This window comes from Oenanthe melanoleuca, chromosome 19 (genome assembly GCF_029582105.1).
Source record: "Oenanthe melanoleuca isolate GR-GAL-2019-014 chromosome 19, OMel1.0, whole genome shotgun sequence".
Lineage (NCBI taxonomy): Eukaryota > Metazoa > Chordata > Aves > Passeriformes > Muscicapidae > Oenanthe > Oenanthe melanoleuca.
In genome coordinates, this window is record NC_079352.1 from 3,553,253 (window position 1) to 3,567,532 (window position 14,280).

The 14,280-nt window shown below is 63.1% G+C and overlaps 1 protein-coding gene across 3 annotated transcripts in view; it reads right to left on the bottom strand.

Annotated features, from left to right (window-relative positions):
- Window positions 1-14,280, bottom strand: part of ABR (ABR activator of RhoGEF and GTPase) — a 36,494-nt gene that overhangs the window by 9,999 nt on the left and 12,215 nt on the right. For 2 of the 3 annotated variants that reach the window (XM_056506701.1, XM_056506702.1), the window contains exons 2-16: window positions 13,349-13,533; window positions 8,989-9,093; window positions 8,367-8,552; window positions 7,860-7,967; window positions 7,208-7,268; window positions 5,231-5,283; window positions 4,948-5,088; window positions 4,508-4,629; window positions 4,234-4,399; window positions 3,999-4,121; window positions 3,817-3,892; window positions 3,567-3,671; window positions 3,017-3,091; window positions 2,792-2,889; window positions 2,550-2,681 (exon numbers count right to left, since the gene is read on the bottom strand). In XM_056506701.1, coding sequence (XP_056362676.1) covers window positions 2,550-2,681; window positions 2,792-2,889; window positions 3,017-3,091; window positions 3,567-3,671; window positions 3,817-3,892; window positions 3,999-4,121; window positions 4,234-4,399; window positions 4,508-4,629; window positions 4,948-5,088; window positions 5,231-5,283; window positions 7,208-7,268; window positions 7,860-7,967; window positions 8,367-8,552; window positions 8,989-9,093; window positions 13,349-13,456 — 1,659 coding nt within the window. In that variant the 5' untranslated portion in view covers window positions 13,457-13,533. Of the gene's footprint in view, window positions 1-2,549; window positions 2,682-2,791; window positions 2,890-3,016; window positions 3,092-3,566; window positions 3,672-3,816; window positions 3,893-3,998; window positions 4,122-4,233; window positions 4,400-4,507; window positions 4,630-4,947; window positions 5,089-5,230; window positions 5,284-7,207; window positions 7,269-7,859; window positions 7,968-8,366; window positions 8,553-8,988; window positions 9,094-10,675; window positions 11,173-13,348; window positions 13,534-14,280 lie in introns of those variants that run through there. The other variant, XM_056506700.1, reaches the window with a different exon arrangement.

The window sequence follows — 14,280 nt, forward strand, 5'->3', positions numbered from 1 at the left end:
CAAAGGCAGCCCCCCCCCGGCGGCCCCCACGCGTTTAACTCTCGCCCTGCCGCCCGCCGCCGCTCGGGAGCGCCGGGGGGGCTGCCCGCCGCCGTTATCCGTCCTTATCCGCCGTCATCCCCGCGCCGTTCCCCTTCTGCCGTTATCCCGTTCTCCCCGTGCCGTTCTCGCTCTGCCGTTATCCCCATGCCGTTCTCCCCGTTCTCCCTGTGCAGTTATTCCTCTGCCGTTCCCCCCGTGCCGTTCTCCCTCCGCCGTTTTCCACCCCGCAGCACCCGCTGCCCCCGAGGCACCGCCGCTGGCGGCTGCAGCGTTCCCGGCTCCACGCAGGACCCAGGCTGGCTCTCCGGCTCTCAGCAAGGAGAAGGAGGAGGTTTTTGAGGTCTATTGTCACCCCCATGTCCCCTCTGTGTCAGCCCCACTGCCTGGGGGTCCTGGAAGGGTCCCTGCCTGCTGCTTCTGACAGTAAGGGACATGGTGAGGTGCAGGCTTGGGAGGACTTGATTTCCCCCCAGTCCATCCCTCAGCAGCCCCCGGAGTCCACACGGGTCACTATGGCTCCCTGCAGGTCTGGGGTGCCCCAGCACCACAAACTTCCCCCGCCAGAGCCTCTGCAGACAGACAGGCAGCTATTATAGCCTGAGGGTACAGCAGGCACCGTGCTCATGACAACACAGGGTCTGCTTCAACAGCCACATCCCCCTGTGCACCAAATGAGGAAGAGGGTCCTGAGACCCCGTTCATGCACCCACTGCCTGTCTCCTCCAGGACATGGGGGCCACATCCAGCCTCTGTCCTCTACAGGGTAGGCACAAGCACTCACAGCCTGCTTTGCCCACCAGAACATCATCTGCCATGCTGGCACAGTACCACACACCCCTGCCAGCACCCAGCAGACACAGCCCAGCTGCTGGGAGCAACTGGGACAGCTCAGAACAGGGCTGAGCCCTGCCCTGCAGGGGACACGAGACCCTCTCAAACAGAGCAGCCTTACCCAGACCACAGCATATTCCAGCCTTAGAAAATGGGGTTAAAATGGGGTTAATAACAACAAAACAGAGTTAATGCCAGCCAGGAGTCACACCTTTCCACTGTGCAGCCAGTGCTGCTATGTGGAAACAGCAGCAGCTCATAATGAGCCCAGGGAGCAGCTGGGGTGAGGAACATCAGGGCAGCATCTCTGTCTGAGAATCTCAGGGAGAAGGCAGGGGGGCAGCTCTGGAGCTTGACTACAGCTCAAATCTCCAGAATCAGCACTGCCCATGCTGCTCACTGCTGTCCTGCCCTGTCACCCAGCCCACCCCTGGGGCAGAGGCTGAGCTGTGGCTCTGGGTGATGGAAGGACAGCCCCAATTCTGACAGTCTTCCATCGATCCAGACCCTCCTTGGGATAAGCAGCCCCAGGGCCTTCTCTCTTTCCCTTTCTTCCCCCACAAGTTTTGCACAGCGGTACGAGCTGTGCTGTCCCTGTCCCGACCCCCGCATCTCCCAGCATGACTCATGTTTGTTGATCCAGGCTATTTCCGAGAGCGCAGCTGGACTGATCCCCGCGGGACACTGAGCCCCTTCCCTGCCCTGGCCTTCCCACTTGGCCCAATGCCACCCCCACACCACGGTTTCCTGGGGGAGAGGGCAACACAGGAGTGATTTCAGGTATGAACAAGTCACTGCTGAAGCTGAGCTCCACTTCCCACCCTGTGCCCCCTCCAATGCTGCTTCCACACAGCATCCCTTTCCCAGCAGCATTTCCATGCTGCTCTCTGCTCCCCTGGGACCTGCCCTCAGTTGCTTTCCCACGGAGCAGACAGCCATGAGGGGCCCTTTGAAGTGGCCCTGGGTCAAGGGCTGTGTCCCAGGCGTGACCCTGTCCCCAGCACAGCCAGCCTGGGGTGCCCACAGGAGAGCACAGGGACTCCCCCAGCCCCAGCTGCCCTGGGCTTCCCTGCAGCCTGACCGAGGTGAGGTCTGGGAGGTGCCTGGCCCTCACTGCATCCCCCTGGTCCTGCTCACCTGGGAGCATCTCGGGGCAGCCAGGCCGCCATCCTCCCTGCCTGGCAACCACCAATCAGAGGCAGCCCAGCCGTTGCCCTGGAAACTCCCGTTGCCATAACAGCAGCTGATGGAGGCACAGGGAAGGCAGATGGTGGCAGAGGGGGACACAGGAGGGACGGGGGGCTGCACATGCAGAGCTCTCCCTAGGGCAGCTGCCAGCCCCTCCCCGCAGCCCCCCGGGGCCACGGCACAGAGAGCAGCAGAACAGAAACACTTCCAGCCCAGATGGGGCTGGTTGCACCTCTGCAGGAACAGTCTGGCTTTGCCACCTCCACAAAGGCCCCTCTCACTTTGTCCCACCTTCTCCTGTAGCCACAGGAATATCAACCCCATGCCTGATGCCCACCCACCTCACTGCCTTCAACCCCACAATTGCTGCTCCCAAAAGCAGAGCTGCCCACCCCAGGCATCACTCCAGGACAACCCTCCCAGCCCAGGTGCCAGGCCCAGAGGAGGCCTCCTTCAGGTGAGGAATGCCCAGAAGCCCCAGTGCATACCTGGATCTGCCCCTTGCCCATGATCTTGTCCACAATTTCGTTGTTGTCCTTGTTGAGTTTGGTCTTGTCATAGCACTTCTCGTAGCAGAGGATGCGCAGGGACTGGGAGCCCTCCAGCTCAATCTCAAACTCCTGGGGTGTGAAGGGAGGGTGGCTCAACCCCAGCACCCCAGAGCAGCTCCAAAACTGGGGTTGAAGGGAAATGGGGAGCACATCCCCCCCTGCATCCCACCCTCCCTCACCTCATTCCACTGCGGCTCTGTGGTGTCCCGGAACACCCTGGTCTTGGCTTTGCTGACAAAGTAGCCAAAGGAGTCCACTTCCAGCGTGCAGTAGAGGTCTGGGGGAGCAGACACTGCTCAGCACCCCAGCAACACCCTCACCATCTCCCAGGGAACCACTGTGGGCAGAGCAGGGCCACGTGCTGGACCCCAACTCTTCCCAGCAGGGTGGGCACCCACACTTACTGGCTGACTGCTTGAAGCCCTTGGCAGAGTGGACGATGACGTGCAGGAACCCATAAAGCCCTGGGGACTCATCATCTGTGGCAGGAGAGCAGAGGCTGTGTCAGGGCCTGGGGCTGGCCATCCCCAGGGCAGCCTTTGCCACCTTTGCCACAGCAAGCACGGTGCCTGCAGTCTCACCCAAATACCCTCAAGGCCCTGGAGGGACATCCCCAAGTTCTGTATCCCTCACTGACAGACATCCCAAGCTCTCCTGCTGCTGGACAGCTCTGAGGGAGGTGCCCAGTGGGGCTGGCTGAGTCTCACCCTGGGCACACTGGTCGTGCCCAGCCCACAGCAAGGGCTGCAGAGAACCCAAGAGCAGCCCCATGCTGCAGCCAGGATTGCACTGCCTGGGAGCTCAATGATGCTCCAGCAGTGCCACCTGGTGGGAAGCTGTCCCCTGCACAGCAGAATCCGTGGGAAGCTGTCCCCTGCACAGCAGAGTCCCTGCTGCAGCTCAGGGAGCCACAGTTCCTGCCCGGCATCATCCCGAGCAAAGCAGGTCACTCACCGTCCTTGTTGCTGGTGACTGGGATGTTGTGGACAGTGCGCAGCTTGAAGCAGGATCCCGTGAGCACCTGCAGCTCCACTGAGCTCAGCACAAAGGCCTGGAGGTCTGGGAGAGGACAGAAGGTTCAGAGGGACACAGCCAGTGCTGGTCATAGAGACTGGAGAGCACCAGGCTGGGATTCTCTAGGACTTCCCTGAGGCTTCTGGGGGGCCCAGGAGCCCTAGGAGGGCCTCAGCAGCCCCAGACTTACCCTTCTTCTGCAGTCTCTGGATGGCCTCCCTCCACTCGGACCGCTCGTAGTCGGAGGAGAGCAGGAAAAGGTAGCTCTGTAAGAGAAGGGGATGTGGCAGACTGTGTGCAGGCAGGGCTGAGCCCGGCCCCAGCCCAGCCCCAGCCCCAGCCCCAGCCCCAGCCCCAGCCCGCCCTCCTCACCTTCCCATTGCGGTTGTGGATGCGGAAGGGAATGGCAGGGGAGTTGAGGAGCAGCCAGAATTCGTTCTCAAACATCTTCTTCTTGAGGCGCTCGATGGCACGGCTCTGCCCCTTGTTGGCTTTCTGCAGATGGGGAGCAGAGAGGACCTTCCAGAGCTGCCTCTGCCCCCTGAATCCCATCCCTGAACCAGAGCAAGACACCCATCCCAAGAGCAAGCCCCACACCCTCTCTCACCTCCTTCTGCATCTCGCTCTTGATGGTTGAGATCTTCATCTTCATGTCCTCCAGCTCGTGGTCGGGGATGACGTGGACCTGCGGGCAGTGCTCCGACTCCTCCGGCGAGGGGAACACCAGGTCGGCCAGGGGCACGTACCACTTGCAGTCGTACTGCTGGTGCTTCCTGCAGCCAGGCACGGGACTGACTGACCCCCTCCCTGGCACATCCCCCAGCCCACTGAGGGACAGGGGGTTGTGACACCGTCCCCCCCGTGCCCAGCGCCCTCCTTACCCCACTGCTGTCTTCTTCAGCTTGGCACACAGCAGCACGTCGGTGAAGAGGAAGACGTGCCGCAGCTTCCGCGAGCCCTCCGACAGCTCCACCAGGAAGCCATCCTTGACCAGCTGCCGGGTCTGCGGGGCAGAGGGGCTGCCATCAGAGCAGGCAGGGAGCAAAAACCAACAATCCATGGGGAAAGGCCAGCAATCCTGTCCCTCTTTGTGGCTCAGCCATCAGAAGCATGGGAAGGTCTATGTCCTCCCTGCTTAATAAGGTACCAGCAGGCAGCAAGGACCAGGTAGAGCCCTAATCTTGTACCTAGAATATCTGGAGGAAGTCCCCACCTCCTACCCAGGCACTAAGGAACTCTCCAGGGCAGAGACACCAGCCAGGGGCTGGCAGAGGGCTCAGCCCTCACCCTGTGCCCAGCCACTGCCACCCCACAGGCTCACCTCGCCCTTGGGGGTGGTGACTGCTGTCCTCCGGGGATCAATGTCCTCATTGATGCTGGAGAGGAAGTTCTGGGAGATGCGGAGGGCGTCCTGGAGCAGTGGGTAGTCAGGATGGTCAGCTGGGGTGTGCTTCAGGAGGTCCTGGAAGGACACAGGCACAGGTTAGCAGCTCGAAAGCACCCAACCTGGAGAGCCCTCAGCAGCACCCCCAACAGCTGCAGATCCCCAGGAGCAGCAGAGACAGAGCCCAGCACCATCCCCGTGGGACTGGCATGACACTCACGTGCAGGACGAGGGTGCTCCGTGTCACCCGGTCGATGGGTTTGTACAGTAGCGCTGAGGGGAGAGAGAAAGTGTCAGCAGCCACCAGGGCTGGAGCCCTGGCCCCTCTGCCACCTGCCACAGAGAGCACAGGGGCAAGGAGGGGAGTCCAGATGCCCAGAGAGCCCCTGTGGTCTGCACCATAAGCATGTGGGATCTATCCTGCACAGAGCCAGCACAGCTGGACAACCACAGTAATTCCAGGGCAGCAGGGAGCCACCACTGCCACAGCCCCGTGTCCTGCTGTGCTGGGGGCATGAAGAACCACAGCCAGGCTGCTCTGCAGGCCAGGACAGCCCTCAGGAGGGCAGGGCCTCCGCAAGGGCTGCTCCTACCCTCGCTGTGTGGTGGCTGTGCAGCGGAAGAGCCGCTCGTCACCCTCTGCAGCTTTTTCAGTTTCCTTTTTGGCTCAGCTGTGGGTCCCATCCCTCACCAGGCTCTGCCACCCCTGTGCTCCCAGCTCTGGGTGCAAAGGGGGCCCAGGCTGCTCCAGCAGCAGCAAAACCCTCACCTACAGAGAGCACCGAGTCCAAGGCTTCAGCCCAACAGCACTGCCCCAAGTCCCTGCTCACCCAGGGCAGGGGGCAGAGCTGCCTCGCACACGGGGTACAGACACCCCCTTTCTCCTGCCACACACCCTCCCAGCAGGAAACAGCCCCACAGGCTCTTCACAGGCACATTTCAGTGGAAGCAGACAGACCCTTCTCCTCCTCCCCACCTCTTTGGGCAGGCAAAGGCACAGAGCCCACTCACAGTGCTGTCATTCATGGGGCCACATTCATGTCTCCCCAGGCTGCTTGCAGCCAGGCTGATGGCTCTGGGTTTTCCCTTCACTTTGGAGCACTTCCCCAAACTGCCAGGGCTGAGAGCAGCCAGATTTTGGGCTGTGGGAGAGGAGGGAAAGGTGCCACCTGCTCACCCTGGGCTGAGTCATGGTGAGTTCCCATCCCCTTTATCCCAGAGGGTGCTGCCTCAGGGCACCCAGTGTGAGCAGGGGGTCTCTGCTCAGGAGCTGACAATGCCAGGCTGAATCCCCATAGCTCCATGCCAGAGAGTAAAACAAGAGCCCTTCTCCCTGTGACAGCTAGCAAGAACCTTGCTCTGTGATAAAGGTGACAGGCAGCGTGTCCCCCCTTTCCCACCATCCTAGACCCACAGGAAGGATGGTCCCTCCTGCTGCCATCACTACAGGCACACAATCCCCCACACAGGGGGAGTTTTGGGAGAGGTTGTCCCAGCACGACAGAGGAGCAAGGGCTCATTATGCACACAGTCCCTGGGACCAGCAGCAGGTAGGGATGCCCCGTGCATCTCCTCCCAGCCATGGGGAGATGGACATTCCAGCCCTACAACGCTGGGGCAAATGGGGACCCCTCCCCATCACCATCCACACGGCACAGCCCAGTCCCCCAGCCCAGGATCCCCCTGCCCACCCCAGCTCCTCTGTCCCCTCGCTGGCAGCAGCCCCTGCCCGGCGGGGACAGCGAGCGCGTGGCTGCGTGTGCCGGAGCCAGGATGATTCAATCGAGCCTGGAACAAAGACTCCAACTTCAGCCTGCAGAGCACGACGCAGCCTCCACCCCCCGGCACAGACATCACCCCAAACCCGAGCCGGCCCCCTCGCCTCACCATAGGTGCAGTTACAGCAGAGCCGGACAATGATGAGGATTTCCATGGCAGCCCCTTGTGCACGCAGCCATCGCTGCCGCCCCGCACGGCTCAGCCCGGCTGCGGCACGGCTCCGGCACGGCTCCGGCCCCTCCGCACGGCTCCGGGCGGGGAGGAGCGCTGCCCAGGGCGTGGGGGGCTGCAGCACGCCCCCAGCATCCCAAACAGCCGCGACCCCCCCCTCTCCCCGCCGGCTCCAGGCGCACAAAGGGCTCGGTAATTCACCCGCACGCACAAAAGGCTTTGCCCCCCCTCCCCACGCCCGCCGTACCCTCCATGGTGACAGACGTGTGGCTCTCCTTGGAGTCCTTGGGGCCCTTCACCTTCAGCTCCTAGGGAGGGAAAGGCCCATCAGCGCAGCCCCTGGGGGGCTGAGGTGGGGGAAGGTCATGGCTCAAGGTCATGGGGTCCCCCCCCATCCTTCCTGCACCCTGATATCTCCCCCTGGCCCCAGCCTGGCCATGCTGGAGGTCACACATGGCTGCTGGGTGAAGAAGTGAGTGTTCCTGCCTGTCTGGGACCAGCTCTGGCTGTGCACAGCAGCTGGGACATGGCAGTGATGCCACAGAGCTGAACAGCACAAGGGGGCCCAGGTTGTAGCTGTGGAGGTCCCCATTTCTGTAGGGGATCCAGGCATGGAGATGCTGGCAGCAGGAGATGAGCCACAGGTGCCCAGCATCCACTGAAATGGGACGGGGGGTGATAGCACAGGCTGAGCCCAACCTGAGCTTGCACGAGGTGGGGACAACCTCCTGCAATGCCCAAAAGACCACGGCCCTCCAGCACAGCCCTCAGTGGCTCAGCCCTTGGGGACAGTCCCTTCAGGGCAGGGAGAGCATTTCCAGGGGGCAGACACAGTCTGCTCAACCATGAGAACAGTGCTCTCTGCCCTGTCCCACTGGCACAGCCCCATCCCAGCTTACCTCCGAGATCTTCTGGAACTGGTAGTTGCTCTGGCTGCACTTCTCTGCCGTCTCCAATGCGATTTTGTAATTATCCACAAAGGCTTTGTAGACCCCCAGCTGGCTGGCCTGTGGGGAGTGGGGGTTAGCCAGGCACCAGCAGGGTGCTGAAGCCCCACACAGCACCCAAGGGGGCAGGCAGCCCTTGAGGTGACACTGCCAGAGCTGTCCCCTCCTGGCAGGACTCTCAGCCAGCTGGGGGGGGGTCAATGCTTGGCTCCTGCTCAGGGCAGGATGGTGGAGCTCCTGATCCTGCCTCCATAAACCTCCAAAATCCAGCAGAGAGATAACAAGTGCCTGGACAGCAGAAGCTGAAGCTACAGCCCTTCAACCTGGCCTCTCCTCCTCTCCCCAGCATGGTCATGGCATCCATGGGCACAGCCCCTGCGGGCATCACAACTCCAAACTCATCACAACTCCAGCCCTTCTCCTCTTCCAAGTGGAGCAAGACCCAGGGAAGGTGCATACCAGCTTCTGGAAGAGGTGGCCCATGGTGACATTGCTGTCCCACTGCTGCACCTTGGGGCACAGGCTGTCGTAGAACTCCTTGTGGATCTCATAGATATCCTGGATCTTGTAGAAAATCGTCTCGATCTGCTGGAGGGTGAGGACAGGCTGCGACGTGGTGGCCGTGGCCTTCAGTGGCTTCATGGGCTGCCAAAAGAGGGAGAGCTTGAGATGAGGGCTAAGAGGAGAACACTGGGGATGAGGAGGATCTGAGCTGGCAGCCAGGGCTGCCTGGGACAGATGGACCAAGGCTGGCAGCTGGACCAAGGGGCACTCTGGTGCATCCTCAGACTTCCCCACAGTGGCAGTGACCCCGGGTTGTGCAACAGCGTCTCGCCATGAAGGTCAGCAAGGCCACAAGAGGAAGCAGGGCTATAAATATGTCCCCAACAGGGACATGGCCAGCAGGGGAGGTCAGACAGAGGTAGCTAGCCAGGACAGAACAAAGCTGGCTATGGTGTGGCTTCTGGATCTTTGCTTCCACTCAGGCTGACGTGGCTAAGGGAAGAAATTTCTTCCCACTCAGGAAGAAATTACTCCATCCATCCATCCATCCATCCATCCCTGGAGGGGCTGTGCTCACCAACAAGAGGGCCTCCAGCTGGTTGATGTAGATCTCCTCGCTGGCCAGGAAACCCGAGAGCACCAACTTCCTCATCTCCAGGCCTTTGCCAGCGTCCCGCTCGCCCTGCAGAACACAGCAAGGAGCCTGAAGTGCCACAGGAGGAGACTCCTCATCCCACCAGCCCATTCCTGGCATCCCCAGAAGGGCAGTGTTGGAGGAGCTCCGTGGCAAGGCGCGGGCATGTGCCCAGTGGGCAGCACAGCCCGTCTGGAGCCAGCTGGGAAAGCCATGAGCTGTGCTGGCTCCTCTCCCCTCCCTGCTCCGGGCTGGCCACGAGCCCAGCGCCACTGGCAGGGCTCCAGGATGGCGCACGGCATGGCAGGACTCTCCCAGGGCAGAGTCCAGAGACGCCCAGTGAAATCATGCTTGGCGCTGGATGCGGCTCCCACGTGATGTGGCACCACCCTTTCCCTCGGCTGAGGTTTCCCTTGGGAAGTGCCACCCCAGCAGTGGCACTGGGGCATGTCCCAGCACTGATGCTGCTGTGGTGTGACCCTCATGGCAGGGAGATGGCCGGGCTGGGGGGCTCTGGGACCCTCAGTGAGGCTCTGCCAGTGCCCAGGCATGGGCACCCCAGCCCCTGCACCATCCTTGGTCACACCCTGGCCTCTCCCTTTAAAAGTCACACTTGAGGACCAGGCTTTGCCACCCAGACAGTGGCCAGGCAGAGCCCTGGGGGCATCACTCTGGCCATTCAGGATGGTTTGGGGGGGACATTGGTCACATCTCACCTCTGCCCATGCCAGCCCTGGTTGTTGTGCCAGAGGAGGTGTCAGCTGCAAACACCTGGGGGGCAAAGCCCCAAGGTGAGCATGGCTGAGGATCAGCACCTCTCTGCCCCACTGGAGTGTCCATCAGCCAGCCCTGGGTGCTGCTGTGACAATCAGAGTGCCCACCCTGCCAGGCTGGGCCATGAAGGCAGGGCCACGGTGACCAGCACAGCAGGAGGGTGCACGGGGGGGCAGCTTTATTCACTGGGAGCTCGTGGGCTCTTTGCCACAGATTAGTCACGGGCTCTTCCTGCTTCCCCCAGCCTGGGCCCTGCGCAGGAGCTCAGGAGATAAGGGGCCCACCCATACTCAGGGCCTGCACACCCCATGGGGATGATGTCAACTGGACCCCCGTGACTCAGAGCAGTGACTCTTGATCAGGGCCTTGTGGCTGCCCCATGCAGGAGACCCCAGGAAGAGCAGGGCAGAGCCCTCTTCCAGCACCCAGGCACCCTGGCAGGGTGGGCATGAGAAGGATGCTGAGCTACACCTGCCAGCACAGTGGTCTCCCCCAGCTCTGTTCTGGGGCTGTTTATGAGTTTCTGGTGGCCGAGCAGTGGGGCAGAGTGTAAAACGAGCCCCTTCCTGAGCATCCGGTGCTGGCTGTGCTGAGCCACGCAGCTCCCACCCCGCAGCACGTGTGGCTCTACTCCCCCTGGAAGGACAGCTGGGGGGTCACTCTGCTCTGAGCCCTCCACGCCCGGAGCCCAGCACAGCCCTGCCCCCTGCCCCGGCCACAGGCACTCCTGCCCCCAGCTCTGCTCCCCACAGCACCCACCGCATCGCGCCAGCAGCTGTTCCGACATCTGGGCACTAACACCAGCACGATGCCCCTTGTCCCCACACCCACTGCCCAGCACGGAGCAGGCTCCCACCTTCTCGCCGGCCGAAAACGGAGACACGGGGCTGGTGGGGGTTCCTGGCTCAGAGTCATCTTCATCCTCCAGCACTTTATCCAGGTACCCTATGGCCTCCTCTTCCTCCTCCATGGCCGGCCGGGCAGCGGGGCGCACAGGGGACCCCACCAGGCTCCAGGCAAGGGGCTCACGCGGCTGAGCTGTCCCAGCCTGACTCAGCTCTGGCCACCGGCCACCAGCGCGGGATGAAAGGAGCCATTATGGGATCCCCGGTGCTCCATCCAGCCTGACCCAGCTCCGGCCTCCCCAATGCCCGGCGGCCCGGGGGCTGCTGCGCCCGCTGCGAGCGGCGGCTCGGGGCTCGGGGCCCGGCCAGCACCGGGCCCGCCCCGCAAGCACCGGGCCCGCCCCGCAAGCACCGGGCCAGCCGCGCTCCCCGGCGGCTCCGCTGGGCCCGGGCCGCGGGCGGTGCAGCGGCCGCTGCCCGAGCGCTGCGCCCCAGCCCGGCCCCGCCGCTCCGGCCCCGCCGCTCCGCCCTGCGCTCCTACAGGAAATGCTGCTCTCTCGGCAGCGGAGGTGGGGCTGCTCCGGGTGCAGCCCGCTGTGGTCAAGGCTGGGGCGAGCGGCAGCCGCTTTCCCCGGCCGGTTTGCCCAGCAGGAGCCGCGGGGAAGGGTCCCCTGCCTTCCTCCCCCGGCAATGGGAGAGCTTCCCTTCTGTTGTAGCCCGCTGCACCCCCCGTGTGCATAGACCACCATCAGCTAGAAGTGACCTTGCAGGGCAGCAGCAGCACCAGGTCCCACATGCGGACCTGGCTGTGCACCCCCAGAAGGTCCCAGAGCTCTCCCTGCCCCAGACGGGACCTGCGGCAGTGTCGCAGAGCTGAGCCCTGTGTGTTCACATTTATCCCGCAGGGACCAGCCGGCACCTCACCGCTGCCCCAGCCTGTCACAGCCCCGGCAGCCAGGACACGGGGACAGCAGCACTGCTGTGATGCTTGTGAGGGACACTGTGGATCTTAGCAAACAAGGCCAGAGCAAGCTGGAGGAGGGGACACTAATGCAAGAGCTGTTTCAGCAGCTTCCCCCGGGCTCCTCAGAAGAAAAAGGGGAACCAGTGGCTGCATGTGCTCTGCCCACAGGAGCCATCTCTTCTCCCTGCACCCATCTGAGCCTGCAACAAATTCCTGCTGTGAGATGTGGGCGGTGACACAGACACGGGGACTTTCCAGAGCCTGTGTCCATGCCACAGCTCAGCCTTTGCACCACAACCCTGCCAAACATGGCCAGGTCCCCGGAGTGGGGAATGGTCCCTGTCCAGGGGAATGCTACCTGTCCAGGGGAATGCTACCTACAGTGCCAAAGCCAGCAGTAACCAAGCAGGGGATGGGACACCAACTCCACACCACGACCTCGTGTTTCCCAGGTGGGATGGGGAGGATTAAGATGTGTCTGCACAGACACACACAGGCCCCAGACATGGTTAGAACTGCCCTAGGAGCTTGCAAGATGAGATGCCCCACCAGAAACCCCCTCCAGCCCTCTTAAAGGCAGTGACACCAGTTCTGCCTCACTGGAGGAGAGCAATGGGGTGAACCTGGCACCTTATGCCACCAGCCACACAAACACAAGCCTGTGCCCCTCGAGGGGTGGGCACACAGTGCTGGTATTGGAGAATGCTCTGCCCCAGCACAAGCAGCTCCAGATAAAGAGATGCAGGCAGAGCTGGCACCAACTTCCAACTTCCAAATCCTGTTGGTCACAACCAAGTCAACGCCCCTCAGAGCCACCCACTGCTGTCCCTGCTGGCCCCGGGGTCCGAGCCCAGCGCTCACAGCCCAGCACTGGGGTGTCAGAGCTGGGGTCGAAGGGCTGTGCTGGGGGGACGAGGAGCCCGAAGCCCGAGTGGTTTAGGGACAGCCCGCAGGCGGTGGCAGAGGGCAGCACCCTCCTCTCCCTCCCCAAGGGCGCTGGGTGCCAGGACGACGGCGCTGCGCAGGGCGACCCTGGGGAGGAAGCCACACCTCTCCCTCTTCTGCCTCAGCATCCGGGTCAGGAGCTTAACTCTTTCCATGACAAAAATAAAATTTCACTTTCCACGCTGCCCCAGCAGCGGCAGCGCTGGGGGATCCCCCAGCCCGGGGCCGTGCAGTTGCTCCCCGCACTCACCCAGAGGGGCCAGTGCCTGGACCCCACCGCTCCCGGCCTTTATGGAAACTTTCATTCTGGAAAAAAAACACTTTTTTCCCCGCAGCTCTCCGGGAATCCCTCCTCTTTTAGAAAACCAAAGCGCTTCCCAAGGACGCGCCGCGAACAGCAGGGGTTACAGCTAAATTGTCCAGAGCGAGGGGGGGCACCTTGTGTCCCCACCCCTGCTGGTGACTTGTCCCCAAGTGCCACTAGATGGAGCCGACAGCCCGGCGGAGCCGCTGCGCCCTGTCCCCAAGGGCTGCAGAGCTGGGGACCCGGGATCTCCCCGCTTCCAGCACACCCGTCCCCTCCCGGCTCTGCCCCCGGCATGCACGGCGGGACAGGGACACAGCGCGTCCCACGGGCATGGCATCCCCTGAACTGATGCTCCCCGGCACCCAGCAGAAATTGGGCTGCCGGGCACAGTCCTCCCGGTGACAGCAGCAGCAGAGCACCACAAACACCCGGGCCGGACACCCAGAGCCCCGAGCCCCCAGCACCTACCCCTGTGCCGAGGCCATCGGTGGGCGTGGGCGAGACGCCGTCCCCGCTCTCCTGGCCGCGGGCGCTGAGCTGGGGGGACATGGTGGGCGACTCATCGATGTAGGGCATGGTTTCCGAGCCCTCCGGCAGCGCCTTGGGCTCCTCGTTGCCCTCGGCGTCGTACTCGTCCGCACCATAGTTGAAATCTGCCGGGGTGAGAGAGGGGTGGCCGTGAGCGTCCAGGCACGGCTCAGGGTCACCGTGTGCCACCAGGGCCACCCAGCCCAGCCTGTGGCTACCCGCGGGCAGCTGACCCTGGGCAGGGTCACTCACGGACAGCCCAGCCCAGCCCCGCTGCCTGCTCAGCCAAGCAGGCAAGAAGACATCACACATCACAGCGAGCATCCTCGGCCCCGCAGGCATCCTCTGCTCGACACACTTCCCTAGATTTGAATAATTAACGGAGCCGAGAGGCCGACGGCCTCGTCTGCGCAGGGACAGCTGCTGTGCCAGACGCTCCAGCCCCATGCAAGTGGCCGTGCCCTGTCACCATCCCTGTGCCATCCCCGGGGACAGATGAGCTGGGCTGGCAGCCGCAGCCGCCGTCCTCCTCGCTCGCCCAGAGCATGGAAATGTGTGCCAGGCCGCCGGGACCCACACACGGAGGGCAGTGCCACCCCCGGCAGAAGGGCTCCCCGATCGGGGGCTGCACCCCCAGCGCAGGATGACCCCCCGCCCCCCCAGAACAGCACCCGTTTTGGGGTGCCCCACGCTGACCCACTGTCCCCCATCACCCACGGCCCAGGGGAAGGCATTTCGGGCAGACAGAGCCCCGGGTGGGGGTGCTCCAGGGTGCGCAGCGGGGACCGGGGTACATCCCAACCTGTCACCATGGGAACGGCAGCGGCTCGGTGGCGGCGGGGAGAGGTGGCTGCAGCAGCCCCGAGATGCTG